The 16752-nt window shown below is 47.1% G+C and overlaps 1 protein-coding gene across 10 annotated transcripts in view; it reads left to right on the top strand.

Moving 5' to 3' along the window:
- Nucleotides 1-16752, top strand: part of NUMA1 (nuclear mitotic apparatus protein 1) — a 77948-nt gene that overhangs the window by 28858 nt on the left and 32338 nt on the right. For 5 of the 10 annotated variants that reach the window (XM_037522871.2, XM_037522869.2, XM_037522873.2 and 2 more), the window contains exon 2: nt 16605-16678. In XM_037522871.2, the coding sequence (XP_037378768.1) occupies nt 16637-16678 (42 nt within the window). In that variant the 5' untranslated portion in view covers nt 16605-16636. Of the gene's footprint in view, nt 1-10028; nt 10214-10485; nt 10564-10841; nt 11046-14711; nt 14850-16604; nt 16679-16752 lie in introns of those variants that run through there. The other 5 variants (XM_037522875.2, XM_037522867.2, XM_037522870.2 and 2 more) reach the window with 4 other exon arrangements.

The following is a 16752-nucleotide window of genomic DNA, read 5'->3' as shown; positions in this document are numbered from 1 at the left end:
TCTCTGGTGAATCTCTCACTCCAAGCACCTCTGGCCTACACCCCAGTTCTCTGCAAAAGTTAAAAAAAAATTTTTTTTAAATATTAAAAAAATATAAACCAAACCTCTTATTATTTGCATTTATTCATTTCTAGCTGTAGAAATGAATGTAGACATCTTGGCATGGTAGAAGTGGATTTGGAACCAGAAATACAGGGGTTTTAGTGCTGTGTGCAAGGTAGAGGCATGGAAGATAAAGATGGAAAGGAGAGGAAGGGAGAAGGAAGAGATACCATCTCTGTGTTTTCATAGCTACTTAATGTCTGCGTGAAACAACCCACAGATACTGGACAGAAGATCCTTTTCTCCAAGTTTATGTTCTGAAATAACATTTGTTTTCTCAAGTAGGCAGACCTTGCTCAGCCGTACTGTTATAGGACAGGGAGAGGGGCAGCCCAAGCCCCACAAACCTGCCTGCTCTAAATGGGTTCTGCCATCCGCCGCATCAACACAAAACATAGGAGACTTTAATGGGAAGGAACTTTAATAAAAACTAGGAAACAATACAGGTGAGGCAAAGAGTCTAGTTTCTAAATGAAGCACCCAAAGTTACCCATCCCCTCGTGGGTAAAAGTCCATCCATATGGGAATGGCGCAGAGCAAAGCCCCAAAGCCTGCTAAAAGTCTAAAGCATCTTCCAGTGGGGACCCACAGAAAAGGGTCACAAACAACCGGACAAGCCCGGAAGGAAAAGAGCAAAATCAACATCAAGATAAAAGCTGCCATGGTCACCTCCCCACGGGTCTCACCCACATCTGTGTCACCCAGTCCACGACCAAAAGACAAGCTCAGTTTCTTCACATGTCTCTAGGCTCCATGCGCCTCTTCCAGGTCTCCTGGCTCCATCCTGCTTCCTTCCTTCCTCAGTCTCTTCTCCAGCTTCTCCTCTTCCTACTCAGCTCCACCCTTCCTTGGGTGGGGCAGGGAACCTCCCCCTTTCCTGGGGACCACCCTGTTACAGTACAAACAAGTTGTAAAATTTCTTTTTTTTTTTTTTAATTTATTTGTGGGACCCTCGCCGGTGGCCGGGGAATGAACCGGCGCTGCAGAGGCTGCGGGCAGCCTCGCAGCCCAGCGCTCAACCGCTGCACCACCAGGGGAGGCCCATAAGTTGTAAAATTTCTAACTTGGGCAGGAGACAGCAAATCTTTGGCAGTGGTGGTGTCACATATATTGCAGATGGATGTGGGGTGGGAGACTTTCAACTTTAAGATTCTGTGATTTACTGACCAAGTTTAAGTTCTTTAGACCAATGTAATTATTAATTGCACTTTTTTCTTAAAGATTTATTTATGCATACAAAAACTGGGGTATGGGCCAGAGGTGCTGGGGTGAGAGGATTCACCAGAGACAGTGGAGAACAGAACTGGCAGATTGACTGAAATACACTGCTGAGGGGAGCAGTGGATGAGTGCCATGTGGGCAGCTCCCTGGCTGTGGATAGCTTCATAGGTTGCGTCTTAACCCTTAGTGCCACCAGGGAAGCCCCACAACGTACTTTAGATATGATTTAAGCCAACCCCTTTTTTTTCCTGCGACCCAAGGTAGGCAAGTGACTTGCCTAAAGCTACAAGTATAATAGTGACTGATCCAGAACTTACTTCCAGGGCCTTCAAATACCTGATCTAATAATATGTTTTCTGCCATTATAGTGTGGCTGTCTCCAGGAGGCATATTAAATAGTTTTACATTAAAACTTTTCTATTTTCAGTTTATTTTACTTTTCTCTTCATTGGTTCTGTGTTTGTGAGCAAACATTATGCTAGATATATTGCCAGTGGGGACAGTACCATTTACTCCTCTGTGACAGTGAAATAGTGAACAGGTTCTTAGATGTTTTGTAGAAAGACTTTCTTGAGGGAGAACTGAATAGGGCCTCATGGATGTTATAATGAATCCTCTCTGGGTTTTGATTTGCCCTCTACTTTTCTCCCTAGGAAGCTGCAAGCTTACCAACACTACCTCATTAATCAGCCACTACCCTCTGGAGAGGAGGGAGAAGGCGGCCTGGCAAATAAGTCTGAGGTCAGGATTCTGAAAAAGCAGTTCTTTCCTCTAGCAGTGGTGTTTCCTCCAGTCTTCTTCCTCACCTTTGAGATATGTCCACCATCCCTCCTCGCAGAAGACTGTTCTTCATGCTTACTGCTTCAGAGGTGTTTTGGTTCTTTAATGTTTATAAAGCCTTTGCATCTTTTTTTTTCCCCTTAAGATTTTATTTACTTATTTTTGCTTAGAAGAACTGGTGTGTAGGCTAGAGGTACGGGAGTGAGAGGATTCGCCAAAGACAGAGCAGGGAGCAGAACAGGCAGATCTACTGAAATACATTGCTTAGGGGAGCAGCAGGTGAGACAGGAGAGGTCAGCTGTGCCATGTGGGTTGCTCCCTGGCTAGGGGTCGAACTCATGCCACAGTGGCTGGCAATAGCTTGATAGGGTTGAGCGTTTAACCCCTGTGCCACCAGGGAGACCCAGCCCTTGCATCTTTTTTTTTTTTTTAATTTATTTATGCATACAAGAGCTGGGGTGCAGACCAGAGGGGTGGGGGGATTCAGCAGAGACAGAGTGGGGACCAGAATAGGCGGTTCTAGTGAAATACACTGCTGAGGGGAGCAACGGGCGAGACAAGAGAGGTCTGCTGTGCCATGTTGGTTAGCTCCCTGGCCGGGCGTTGAACTTGTGCTGCAGTGGCTAGCGATAGCTTCAGGGAGGCCCCAGCCCTTGCATCTTTAGGAAAAAATGCTTGAGTGATTGCTTTTGAAAGTAGAAGTGTTTTAATTAAAATAGATTTTTATGAGGTGGTAGTGATAATAAAACTTCTTTGAGACTGTGCTAATTTTATTCATTCTTTCAACAAGTGTTTACTTAAACAGTAGAGAATAGCAAAGAGACAGACAAGTCACTACTTATGTGACTAGGTCATTTAATTCTGAGCTTCAGATTGACTCATCTTTAAAATAAAAATAAAGTGCCTCCCTGATGGTGCAGGGGTTAAGTCTCAGCACTATGAAACTATCAGCAGCCACTGCAGCACAAGTTCAACCCCTGGCCAGGGAGCTAACCCATGTGGCAAGGCAGACCTCTCTTGTCTCGCCCACTGCTCCCCTCAGCAGTGTATTTCAGTCAGTCTGCCTGTTCTGTTCCCCACTCTGTCTCTGCTGAATCCTCTCACGCTCCTGCACCTCTGGCCTGTACCCCGGTTCTTGTATGCATAAATAAATAAAATAAATCTTAAAAAAAAAGATAAAGCCTACCTGATAGATTGTCCTGAGGATTCGATGAAATGATTGAGTAAGAGAGTGTGTTCTGGGAACAGACCCAATTAGGCCCAGACTTTGTTCCAACACTTACTAGTTTTTATGACCTTAGGGAAGTTATTTAATCTTTCTGATTCTCAGTTTCCTTTCTGTAAAATAGAAATAATAACATTTGGGTTATTGTGTCACTGGGTTATTATGAGGACTAAAAAAATAAAGCCTGGGAAGTATTTAGTATAGTGCCTGGCACATCATGCTTATTAAATTTTAACTATTAATTACAACATTGACAACAATGATGATCTTTAGGTATTTTTTATGCTGGGACATGCATAGTGATAGTGACTAAGAAAAGACTAGAAGGATTGTATAGGACAGTGACCCATAAGAAGGGGTTTTCTTGCCACCTTCTTTTATTAGAAGACCTGCAGAAACAGAGATGGGGCCTCCTTTGGACCTCAGTATTGACGGGGTTTTTGGAGTGCAGGGTCCTTGGGTTCAATCTGGGAAAGATGTAACTAATCAGAGACATTAGTCGTATTTAAAGAAGAGGTTTATTAGGGAAAGGGAAAGGGACAGGTTTGCTGAGAGAGGCCTGCATGGTCGCAGGCGGGCAGCCTTGAGGAGAGCGGCCTCCACTGAGGGAGGTCAGTGAAGAGAAGTCCTGGCATGTACAGGTCACGGGCAGCCAGAAAGCTGCGGCCCTGCGGAGGTAGAGAGTTGGTGAGAAGAGGCACATGCATAATCACAGGTGGGCAGTGGGAGTGCTGCCCCGAGCCTGTGCAGAGACTGCCCTGACAGAGTCCTTTTCTCTGTGAAGCTTCCTATAACAGAAGCATCCCTGCTGGCCTAGTAGTAGATTGAGTAGGAGATTCAGAGGGACTTCACAGAATATTAAACTAAGTTTCTTTATTGGTCTCCTTTCTTTCTTTTTTTTTTTTTTTTAAGATTTATTTATTTATTTATACAAGCACTGGGTACAGTCAGAAGCGCGGGAGGGTGAGAGAATTCACCAGAGCCAGAGCGGGGAGCAGAGCAGGCAGAAGGACTGAAGTACACTGCTGAGGAGAGCAGCGGGCGGCAGGAGAGGTCTGTGCGCCATGTGGGACCCTCGCCGGTGGCCGGGGAGCAGCCCGGGATCGAACCGGCGCTGTAGAGGCTGCAGGCAGCTTCGCAACCCAGCGCTCAATCGCTGCGCCACCAGGGAGGCCCGGGACTTCAGAAGATATTAAGAAGACCAGTCTAACATGGCAGGGTGAAGGGTTTAGTTAAGGGCATCAATATGACTGGAGAAGATAAAACTGGGGTAGCTCATGGGAGGTCTTGAATGCTGGGCAGATTATTTATATTTGAACCATGCCATTTTTTGACTGTCTTAAGGGAATTGCTCTCTCCCAATTTTTAAAAAATATTTTAAAAATGTAACATTTACATTTCAACAAGAATAAAATGTACCCATCCCTTGGCTCCTGAGATGTAATAACACCATATACTTTGAAACACCATGTATGCTGTCCTACAGTGCCCATCACTACCCCTCTCCGGCCTCTATCTGAATGCTCTCCCACATTTTATCCTAGTCATTTTTCATTTTCTCTCTTTCTTTTAAAAATGGTTTTACCATCCCTATCCTAGTCTTATGGGGACAATGAGTAGGGGCTGTGGAATCAGGCAGAAGCTTTGTGGCTTGCCTGTTACTGGGCTAGGTTGGGAGGACAGGTGGGGAAGTTCTGCAGCTGCCACTTGAGGGGAGTGGCAGCACTGTGGTGGGGAAGGGAGAGGCTGAGAAACTGGCCTGGCTCCCTGGGCTCTCCTGAAGAGCAGGCCCAGGAGCTTGACAACTTAGGTGGAGGGGTTCCAGTGGCGAGTTCAGCCACTCTGAAACTGCACAGCTGGAAGCTGTGGCCTTAAGTTTAGAGCCAAGGTGGGGGAATTCTTGTATTCTTTGAGACTCAGTATCAATTCTGTCATGTGCTAGGGAACTTCAGGGCTGACAAAATACCAGATGTGACCACGGCGATTTTAGCAGGCCTGCCTTCTATTTTCACCTCATACATTTTCTGGAGTGTTGATTGTGCCGATTACTGAATTTTGTTTGCCACTTTGCTTTTCTATAAAAGCTTTGGTTTTGCTTTGCTTTCATGGGAAGAGGAATGCATCGCTGCATCCCCCTGCCCCCACCTTGTCTCTAAACTTAAGGCCACAGCTTCCAGCTGTGCAGCGTCACAGTGGCTGAACTCAGAACTCACCACTGGAACCTCTCCACTGAAGTTGTCAAGCTTGAGGGCCTGCTCTTCAGGACAGCCCAGGGAGCCAGGCCAGTTTCTCCAGCAGCCTCTCCCTCCCCCACCACAGTGCAGCCACCCCCTCATGCTTTGGCTTTTCTTTCTTTCTTTTTTTCTTTTGAATAAGAATTTGCTTTTCTATTAATGGTGATTACTAACCACAGACTACAGGTGATACTGTTGGATTAAGCTGCAGGATCTGGGAGAAGTGGGGTGATAGTGTTACAGGACAGGGAGAGGGGCAGCCCAAACCCTGCAAAACTGCCTATTCTAAATGAGTTCTGCCATCTGCTGCATCAACACAAAACATGAGACTTTAACGGGAAGGAACTTTAATACAATTAGGAAACAATACAGGAAAGGCAAAGAATCTAGTTTCTAAGTCAAGCACCCAAAGTTACCCGTCCCCTCTTGGGTAAAACTCCATCCAAATGGGATTGGCCCAGAGCAAGGCCCCAAAGCCTGGCACAAGTCTAAAGCATCTTCTAGTGGGGACCCACAGAAAAGGGTCAGAAACAACCAAACAAGCCCGGAAGGAAAAGAGCAAAATCAAAATCAAGATATAAGCTGCCATTGTCACCTCCCCACGGGTCTCACCCACATCTGTGTCACCCAGTCTACGACCAAAAGACAAGCACAGTTTCTTCACGTGTCTCTAGGCTCCATGCACCTCCTCCAGGTCTCCTTCTGGCTCCATCCTGCTTCCTTCCTCAGTCTCCTCTTCAGCTTCTCCTGTCCCTGCTCAACTCCACCCTCCATTTGGGTGGGGCAGGGAACCTGGAACCTCCCCCTTTCCTGGGGATCACCCTGTTACAATAGGAATAGGAGTTCTCTGCAGCTGTAGACCTTGGTCTGCCTGACCCCTCACAGCATGCCCACCATTCACCATTCACTGGTGACTGGAAGGATGAATTTGGAATCTGCCATCCAGATGTAGTCAGGTGGAACAGATTGAAGGAAACCTAGTGTTCTAGGTACCGTGGGTGTGAGGGAGGAGAGCTGGTTATACTCATGAAAAATTTTTATTCTAGATATGAAGGTAAGTCTTCCATGCACATACAGTTAAAGCAAGCAAGTTCAAATGCAGAATGTAGACATATTTTTCTGAACATTCATGTAAATACATGGTTGTTAAGAACAAATTCAAGGGGCCTCCCTGGTGGCGTAAGGGTTAAGATGCAGTACTATGAAGCTATCCACAGCCACTGCAGCACAAGTTCGATCCCCAGCCAGGGAGCTAACCCACATGGTGCAGCAGACCTCTCCTGACTTGCCTGCTGCTCCCCTCAGCAATGTATTTCAGTCAGTCTGCCTGTTCTGTTCCCCACTCTGTCTCTGGTGAATCCTCTCACCCCCCACACCTCTGGCCTGTACTCCAGTTCTTGTATGCATAAATAAATAAATTTTAAAAATAAATAAAAACAAATTCAAGCATGAAAGAAACATAGTATAGAAAGTCTCTATAATCTAACTCCACATCAAGATAACCACTGTTAATTGTTTGTTTTAAAGATTTATTTATTTATTTATACAAGCACTGGGTACAGTCAGAAGCGCGGGAGGGTGAGAGAATTCACCAGAGCCAGAGCAGGGAGCAGAACAGGCAGAAGGACCGAAGTACACTGCTGAGGGGAGCAGCGGGTGGCAGGAGAGGTCTGCGCGCCATGTGGGACCCTTGCCCGGTGGCTGGGGATCGAACCGGCGCTGCAGAGGCTGCAGGCATCCTTCGCAACCCAGCGCTCAACCATTGCGCCACTGGGGAGGCCCACCACTGTTAATTGTTAAGATGTATTTGAGGAGTTTAGGTTTGAGCTGGACCTTAACATAAAATCCAGAAAGGCACACTGATGGAAGGAAAGCAATTATCCAAACTATTACTCCGGGGAGGAATACCCCCAGTAGCTTTCTGACAAGTGATGAGCCAACTTCTCTTTGGATACCTTGGTGATGAACCAGAATGCCCAAATAGGAATTTCCTTTGTTCAGTACCACCTTGTACCTTGAGAGCTAGCCAGTGCGTTAATTCCTCCCCACCAGAAGAACTGGGGTATAGGCCAGAAGTGCAAGGGATGAGGGGATTCATCAGAGACAAAGTGGGGAGCAGAACAGGCAGATCTAGTGAAATACACTGCTAAGGGGAGCAGCGGGCAAAAACAGTAGAGGTCTGCTGCACCATAAGTGGGTTAGCTCCCTGGCCAGGATCAAACTCAGGCCTTAGTGGTGATAGGCTGAGACTTAACCTCTAGGCTACCAGGGAGGCCCTGAATTTACCACCTCATAAAGTAGGTATTATTTTTGTTTGTTTTTTTACAAATAGGGACACTGAGGCTCAGAGGTTACTTGCCTGGGTCATATAGCAGCAAGTGTTAATATAGTTTTGCCATTCACTAGCTGTGTGATCTCGGGCAAATTCATCTCTGTGGCTCACTTTCCTGTTCTGTAAGGGTGAGTAATAATAGTATTTACTTCCCTGAGGGAATTTTTAAGATTGACTTAATACATACTAGATCAATAGAATAGCGCCTTACACACAGTATGCACTAAGGAAGCATTAGCTGCTGTTTATTATATCCCCTCTCCTCTCTTGTTCTAGCATAATCCATGCCAGCTCTCTGATTTAATTCTGTAAATGGCCTTTCTATCCTCCCTTCCACCATCCTACGTGCTTTTCTTTACAGTTCTTCCCTCTCCTTCCACTCAGTTCCTTTTCTTCATTCTCTCTCCCACTATCACTCTCACTCCTCTTCTTTCTATTTTGTCTTACCTTATCCTAGTCCATGTTCTTATTTCCTGTCTCCTCTCTGTTGTGGCAGCATTCTGACTCCCACCTCCCTGCTGCTAGTCTCATTCATTTCTATGTCAGAATAATTTTGTAACGTACAGTTCATTGTACCACATCTCTACATTAAAAACAACAAAATAAATGTTCAAATACTTATTTGATTTTTTTTGAAGTTCAGTCAGTGCACTCTGACCTCAGAGCACCCTTCAAACCTTTTCCTCACTGTTTCCCTATCTCCTTTCCCTCCTCCCTACTCCTCTGTTTCATCTGGGTGTTATAGGACAGGGAGAGGGGCAGCCCAAGCCCCGCAAACCTGCCTATTCTAAATGGGTTCTGCCATCCGCCGCATCAACACAAAACATAGGAGACTTTAATGGGAAGGAACTTTAATTAAACTAGGAAACAACACAGGTAAGGCAAAGAGTCTAGTTTCTAAATGAAGCACCCAAAGTTACCCGTCCCCTCGTGGGTAAAAGTCCGTCCATATGGGATCGGCCCAGGACAAGGCCCCAAAGCCTGCCACAAGTCTAAAGCATCTTCCAGTGGGGACCCACAGCAAAGGGTCACAAACAACCGGACAAGCCCGGAAGGAAAAGAGCAAAATCAACATCAAGATAAAAGCTGCCATTGTCACCTCCCCATGGGTCTCACCCACCTCTGTGTCACCCAGTCCACGACCAAAAGACAAGCGCAGTTTCTTCACGTGTCTCTAGGCTCCATGCGCCTCCTCCAGGTCTCCTGGCTCCATCCTGCTTCCTTCCTCCGTCTCTTCCTGCAGCTTCTTCTCTTGCTGCTCAGCTCCACCCTCCCTTGGGTGGGGCAGGGAACCTCCCCCTTTCCTGGGGACCACCCTGTTACATGGGGACGTTCTACTTAAGTGTTTTAAGGACCAAATTATTATTAGTTTTCTTAGTCCTTACCTATTCCTCTCAACTGGATAGAATTTTCCTTTATGTCTTTTTGTGGAAGTCAGCAATACTGTCTTCAAATGAAATTTTTGAGCCATATTTCTTTTTTTTTTTTTTTTAACATTTATTTATATAAGAACTGGGGTACAGCCCAGAGTTACAGGAGGGTGAGAGAATTCACCAGAGACACAGTGGGGAGCAGAACAGGCAGATGACCCAAAACACTGCTGAGGGGAGCAGTGGGTGAGACAGGAGAGGTCTATCGTGCCATGTGGTACCTCCCTGGCCAGCCGGGAATCGAACCTGTGTTGCAGAGGCTGCGGACAGCTTCACGGCACTGCACTCAACCCGCTGCGCCACTGGGGAGGCCTGAGCCATATTTCTTATCTCCTGTGGAATATAACCTGTCTTAGTGTAGATACTGGGTTTAATTAATTCTCTATAATGTCCTTTAGTAGTGTCTTGCACATAGTAGGTACTTAATAAATGTGTGTTATAAGTGAAAGTAAGATTGATGTGGGGGTTTCCTGATAACTGTCTGATGGGTTTTTCTGGTAGCCGTGGTGAGTGGGTGGAAACATTGGTTTTGTTTTCTAAGAGTCAGACATCTTTTCTTTTCAGCCATGTAGGAGAGGCAGAGTCTGTAGTTGTGCTGATGGGTCCCAGAGCCTGTGTCTGTTAAGGGATACCAGCCAGTGCCTGCCATACTAGGTTCGTGCCTTGGCCCCTCAGCCCCTCCCCACAAATGCTGAGCGGAACAGGGGATTAGGTTCTGGCAGCACAGCTGGGATTTTGGCGGCCATTCCACAGTCGACAATAGCACGCAGCCACCCGGACAGGACAGCGCAGGCCTGCACTCCAGGGCCACAGTCTGCCTGGGCTTCTTGTTTGGGTGGCGAGGGGAGGAGCGGGCACAGTGCGGCATCCTGGCCTTGCTGTGTAGAAGGTACGGGCTGGAGAGGTTCCCCTGGGAATGGGCAGGGGTGGGGGTAGGGGGGTGCCCATGTCCCAGGGCAGTCGGGGAAGGCGAGGTGCTTTGTGTGTGAGCTGCAAGTGTGTGCTTAAAGACACAGCCTGCTCTGGAGTAGGCAGGATGCTGCCCCCCTTTTTAAAAGGATCCGTGTTTTGCTTGCTCGCCAAAGATTCTGTTCCCGGGTCTTCCTCCCTGCCCTGCTTGCTGCCAGGCTGGGGGCTGATCTAATCATCCACCTACCTTTCCCTTGCTGTCCAGACAGATGGATAGGCTGTCACTGCTGTCTTAAGAGAGTGAAGGGGGATCTGTCCGGGCGATAACAGGTTTGTCAGGCCACTGAGAGATGTGTTTTGTGTATTTATACCACAGTTGGGCTTGGCTCTTGCCACTGTTGTGGTATTTTTTGTCTGCCCGCTCGTGCCCCGCCATGCGCTCCTTCCCCGCCATGCGTCCTATTCTTCTGTTTGTGGGCCAAGCCTTCTCAGCCCCTCCTCTCCAGTGCGCCCCTCCCTCCTTGCCCTGACTGCCACCCCCCACCCCCCTTGCTGAGAGTTCCCTGCTTTGCCTCCGCTCCCATATTGCGGAAGCTTGCTGTGCCTTTAAAGAAAGCAGACTCCTGGCTGTGACGCACTTCTGGCTGTCAGCCAGGAAGATCGCTCCTGCCAGGCTGACTGAGAAGAAAACCAACAACTTTTCTTTTGTGTGTGGGGTTACTTTCCACTAGCCCCCCCTCCTCCTCTCCTTTCAAGATTTAGATGCTAATGGCGGATTAAAACCTGTAGATACATTTGGCTTTAGGAGTCTGGTAAGGCCCCCTGCACTGAGACTTTTTCTGCCTCACTCTTTCTTTGGGTTTTTGTTCAAACATGGACGAGGGGTGCGGTGGAGTCTCCCCCTTCACCTCCCTTTCCTGCGCCATCCTTAAAGGGGAGGGAGAGGAGAGGGAGAGTGAGTAAACACTCAAAACAGGCGCTGGGAGTGGAGCTTGCCAACATCCGGGAGTTGGCGCCTTTCAGAGCAAAGGGTTGCTTTCTTTCCTGCTCGCATAGATGTCAGCGTGTTTTTGTTCATAGGGGGGAAGTGTGTGTGCCTGCGTGTTGAGCTGTCTCTACAGCTCAGCAGAGCTTTTCCAGTCCTGAGGGAGGCCTGTATGTGTACGCAGTGGTGGGGAGTGAGAAAGGTTCATTTTGTCTGTTGGGTAGGCACCAGGGGGTGTGAGTATAGCAGTGGGGGCAAGTGCTGATGAACTCTGCTGGAGTGGGCTGAGAGTGTGTGTGTGTGTGTGTGTGTGTGTGTGTGTGTGTTTGTGTTTGTGTTTGTACGCACGCCCAGGCTTGCTCACTCTTGCTCGCCCATACAGTGTATAATATAGGCCCCAGGTCTAGTTCGTGATTATAACCGTTTGCCCACGTCCTTTTGATCTGGATCATATGGAGTATTGGGGAAAGGGTCGATATAGTAGTCTACTTTTTTTTTTTTTTTAAAGATTTATTTATTTATATAAGAACTGAGGTACAGTCAGAGGCGTGGGAGGGTGAGAGGATTCACCAGAGACAGAGCTGGGAGCAGAACAGGCAGACGAACCAAAGACACTGCTGTGAGGAGCAGCGGGTGAGGCAGGAGAGGTCTGCCGCGCCATGTGGGTTTCTCCTTGGCCTGCTGGGAATTGAATCCGCGTTGCAGAGGCTGCGGACAGCTTCACAGCACTGCGCTCAACCCGCTATGCCACTGGGAGGCCTATTAGTAATTTATAATCTACTTTTGAAGAAAGAGAGAAATGTTGAGTTTCCTTGCAATTCCACTCTTGTTCCTCACCAACCCATTGGGGTGGGGGTCTGGGTCAAATTCTAGGCGACAAAAAGTGGGTGGTCTGTGAAGTGGGGGAGGCTAGACCCTTTCAGGGGCTCAGGGAATGCATCCAGCATGCTGGTTTGCCCTGACCTCATGCGTGCAGAGAAATCCTTTGGACTTGGACAAGACAGTCTACCCAGGATTGAGGAGGTGAAAACAGTTCTGTTTTTCCCTCCTTATTCTCTCTTGGAGCTGCTGAGCCCTGGATCTTTTACTTCTCCTTGTGAGGGGGATACACCAACAAGATATTTCCTATTCTTTATGAGAGTTAGCCTGTAGCGACAAAACTTGGCATTTGCTAGGCCCAGCTGGCAAAACCTACCAGGTAAGGTCTGGGTGCTGATTGCCTGTGCCTCCTGACCTATCCCCTCGCTGAGTTAGAGTAGGAGGAGCCCCAACATCAGGGTTGTTCACCCTTTCGATGCTGGGGTCTCAGATGGTAGGAGTATTCCTGTTAGAAAGGACAACAGAATTATGGCTGCAGGCAGGCAGGCTGTCAGGGTAAGTGGTAGTAAATCTTGCCATTTAGCATGGGTACGCAGATGTGACTGCTATTTTGTTTATGAGCTGTGGGCCTTTGGAACCATGGGGTAGAGAGGGAGTGAGACTTGGAGAAATACCCTTTGAAGTGGGAGCTTATGTGGGCTTTAGGCTCTGAGATTCTGGGAGTGGGAGTAGCATGAGGAAAGGAGAGTTCAGTGGGGCAAGGCCCTGGAACTGATAGGTCAGTACAGTTTAGCAGCTCTCTGGGACCAAAGGGCACTTTGGTGTTATCTTGAGGTAGGGCTGGTGTTCGACAGGCAATAAGTGGCCAAGAGGCAGTCTCAAATGGAGCTGGCACCCAGGCGGGGGTGGGGTGGGGTAAGGAGAACAGTGTTATCACAACTCAGACCTACTGGCCTTTGGCCTATCACTTGGTCAACCCCTAAAATTGAAACTTTTGCAGAACCAGACCCCAGAGCTCAGCAACCTGACCCTCTGGTCTTGCATCTGAGCAGGTGGTTTGCATTAGTTTCAGGCCCCGTAGAAACCAGAGCTAGGCTTTAACTCTTTGAGAGCCAGAGTGGGTACAGGCCAGGAGACTATGTGTATGTTGCATGTGATTTTTTTTGTCCTGATTTATTTCCTCTGGAAACAGGGGCCTCTGTATATGTGGGAATTTGTCTTATTGGTGAGGGAGTTAATTATGTTATTTACATTATTTTGAAAAATGTAAAGAGGATGCAGGACCTTTAGTTTATAAGGCAGCTGCTTTTGTGTCTTGGTTCCTTCTTGAGCCCAGGGGAAAGCGAGGACACTTTATCAGCTCTATGATGATGCCTCTTTTAGATTCTGGGGGCAGAGGGGGTCACTTCTTTTTTGAAGAACTAGTAGGTGGGAGTTCTGAAGGTGCCCTCAGAGGTCCTGCAGTGAGAGGTTTTGTTTTTGTTTGTTGATGAGGGGTTGTGGGGAATCAGGGGTGTGTGCCTGAGTTGGGGAAGATCTCACCAGATCCTTCTGTGAAATGGTTCCAGGCTACATTTGCCGGGATCTGTTTTTCCAGCACCATCACCAAGTCTTTTGGGTGGGGCCTGCCTCAGATTTCAGGGGGAGGGAGGGGGGATGGTGCTCTGGCTGGGAGCCCTAGGGTTCAAGCCAACGCCTGTTTAAAGTTATAGTCACAGTGTCCAGGACTAACTGTGCTACTAGCTTCAATCATTCATTATGCAGAGAAGAGTAAATGGCTGGGCTGTCCTAAGACTCTCTTCTCAGTGTCCTGTCTGAGAAAGTGTCCCTTTATGAGCTTTGAACTGACTGGGTTCTTCTGGAGTTCCTCATGTTGTGTAGTGTATTCCTCTTACTAGGCCCAGGGGAGCACAGAAGGCATTTGGCCTTGACACCAGCTTTTCTGAGTGGTGGAACTAGTTTTAGACAGGCTCCCCTGGGAGGACATGAGGGTTGTATGTTTTGCCTCTAAATGAAGGGAGGAGGTTGGTTAAACCTCAGGTCATTTTTAGCCGCACAGCTGTGGAATCTCTCAGAGGAGGGGGCAAGATCTACCTCTTGTTGCAAATAAAATTTCTCCTGAAAGTCTTGGACCTTGTCAAAAGGATAGCAAGTCTAGATAGAGGCAGCAGTGGGCATGAGGGAGAAGTAATCTGGGCCTCATTTCTCTGATTCCTGAATAACTCAGCTTTTTTTTTTTTTTTTAAAGAAGTTCTAGTAAAGCATCTGGCCATTGCTGCCTTCACCATCAGGGCCAAGCGTGGTCCCTCCGACGTTAGACTAGCCAGTCACCACAAAAGCCTTTTTACAGTGCAGTAGGCCATCTGCCTTAGGGAGCTAGGCAGTCGGTGCCCATGCTGGGTTGGAAAGGCCATGAGGGTGAAAAATCATTCAAGACTGAGGAACACAGAGGCCCCTTAGCTTCTTCGCCCTCCCAGAGCTTCCTCAGCGTGTTCTTGCCAAAGTCTAGTTGAATTGGTTCATTTCCAAGACTGTCACTGATATGACAGGTGGAATCCATGTTAGGTTTTGCAGGGTCAGGAAGCACTTAATTATAATTAGCATTTAAATTATGCTTTCATTTAATTATTTTCTATTATTAAGTGCCTCAATTATGTTTAATTTCTTTCCTTACGCTACTGTAAGGCCCTCAAAGGCAGGAACCATGTTGTTATCTCCCATTTCCCCCATGTAGCTTCCAGCACAGGATGAAGTAGTTTTAGACAAGCTCCATGGCATGAACGACGAAAAAAATAACCTTTTTTGTTGGCTGGTAAGTGTAGTACACGTTGAATAGAAAGAGATGGGGGGAGTGGATTATCAGATTTATGTATCTCATTTCTCTATTAGACAGCAAATCTCTTACGGACAAGAATAGTGTCTTTCATAACCCCAACACGTTGCATACAAAAGCTGCTTAGTAAATGTTGGTTTCATAGAACCCACACCTTGGAGATGCTAACATGTGGGGATATAGATGACGTGACTCTTATAACTTTATTCCTCCTGTAGTAACACTCTGAGCACCTGGCAGGAGTTGAGGGTTGGGAATGATTGTTCCCTTAGAGAATTGTGGGGGCTGTTAGGAGATGTTGGGGAATATTTAGTCACCAGGCCTGTGTTCTGTTGAGCAGGTTGGCAGACAGGTGGCTAATTCCCAATGGGAAAGAAAATTGGGGATAAGAATTCCAGGACAAGTACCTAATTTTTCACTAAATGCCCCATAGGATCTCCACTAGAATTGGATTTCACTTTAACAAGTCCCCTATTTGAAACCATACCTTTGACATTTCTGTGGGGATATAAAAACCTGGAATTGGAGAGGTATTTCCAAGGGCTTGATTATTAAGTAGAATTTGGATACCTGCAAAAAGAGTCAAAACTTAACCTTCCTACTTTAGATAGTGATCAGTTTTTGAATACCATTTTTCATTTTTATTTTTTAAAGATTTATTTATTTAAACATGCAAGAACTGGCGTCGAGGCCAGAGGTGTGAGTGGGTGAGAGCAGTCATCAGAGGTAGATTGGGAAGCAGAACAGGTGGAATTACTGAGGTACACTGCTGAGGGCTGAGACAGGAGAGGTCTGCTGGGCCATGTGGGTTAACTTCCTGGGCGGGGATTGAACTCTTACTGCAGTGACAGCGAGAGCTTGATAGCGCTGAGACTTTAACCCCTGAGCCACCAAGAAGACCCTGAATACCATTTTTTAAAAAAGATTTATTTATGCATACAAGAGCTGGGGAACAGGCCAGAGATGCGGGGGGTGAGAGGAATCACCAGAGACAGAGTGGGGAGCAGACAGGCAGACGGACTGAAGACATTGCTGAGGGGTGCAGTGGGCGAGACAGGAGAGGTCTGCTGCGCCATGTGGGTTGCTCCCTGACTGGCCGGGGATTGAACTCGTGCTGCAGAGGCTGCAGATCGCTTCATAGTGTGGTGCTTAACCCCTTGTGCCACCAGGGAGGCCTGAATACCATTTTTTAAATATAATTTTTGAACACCAAATAGCTTGTGCAAACTGCTGTGCTATTTGCCTTATCTGCTTTATCTTTGAGCGTTACCGTAACCCAAAGAGGAGTTTGTTGATCCCATTTTACTGATGAGAAAACTGAGACTGAAAGTGATTATACTACTTGGCCAAGGTCTGAACACCATGGTCACATGGAATCAGCATTCAGACCCAGGTCTTTCTGGAAAATTATGTTTGTTCCCTTTTTAAGGCCATCATGTCTCAGAGAAGGGTAAAAGGACAACTTTGTGGTGTTGTCTATGGAACAGACAGATTGCATGTAGAGCTATGGACAGTGAATTAAATGCAGGATTTTTTACTGTGAGCTCTGACGTAATGATAGTTTTACAGTAATTTAGATGTGTGTTTTGAGCTTTCTAAAAATTCCCATGGTGAGTTAAATGCCAGGTGAAAAGTGATTTATTTAAATGTTCAGAGCTGATAATACGCAACTGTTTCCCTTCTCCTTCATCATGAATATCTGATATTAATGAACTGCTTTTCCTTGGGTTCCAGGTGCACTGGGGTGACTGACTGGCATCACCAAGATGACCCTCCATGCCAGCCGGTCTGCTGCACTCCTCTCGTGGGTGAGTGGCCTTCTCTCCTTTGCCAAGCTTCTCCAGGAAGTTTGTGAGGGATCAGAGGGGAGCTTTTTAGGAGC

Source organism: Talpa occidentalis, unplaced genomic scaffold (genome assembly GCF_014898055.3).
Source record: "Talpa occidentalis isolate TD23 unplaced genomic scaffold, MPIMG_talOcc4v2.1 talOcc4.3, whole genome shotgun sequence".
Classification (NCBI taxonomy): domain Eukaryota; kingdom Metazoa; phylum Chordata; class Mammalia; order Eulipotyphla; family Talpidae; genus Talpa; species Talpa occidentalis.
This window is presented reverse-complemented; position numbering and strand designations above follow the sequence as displayed.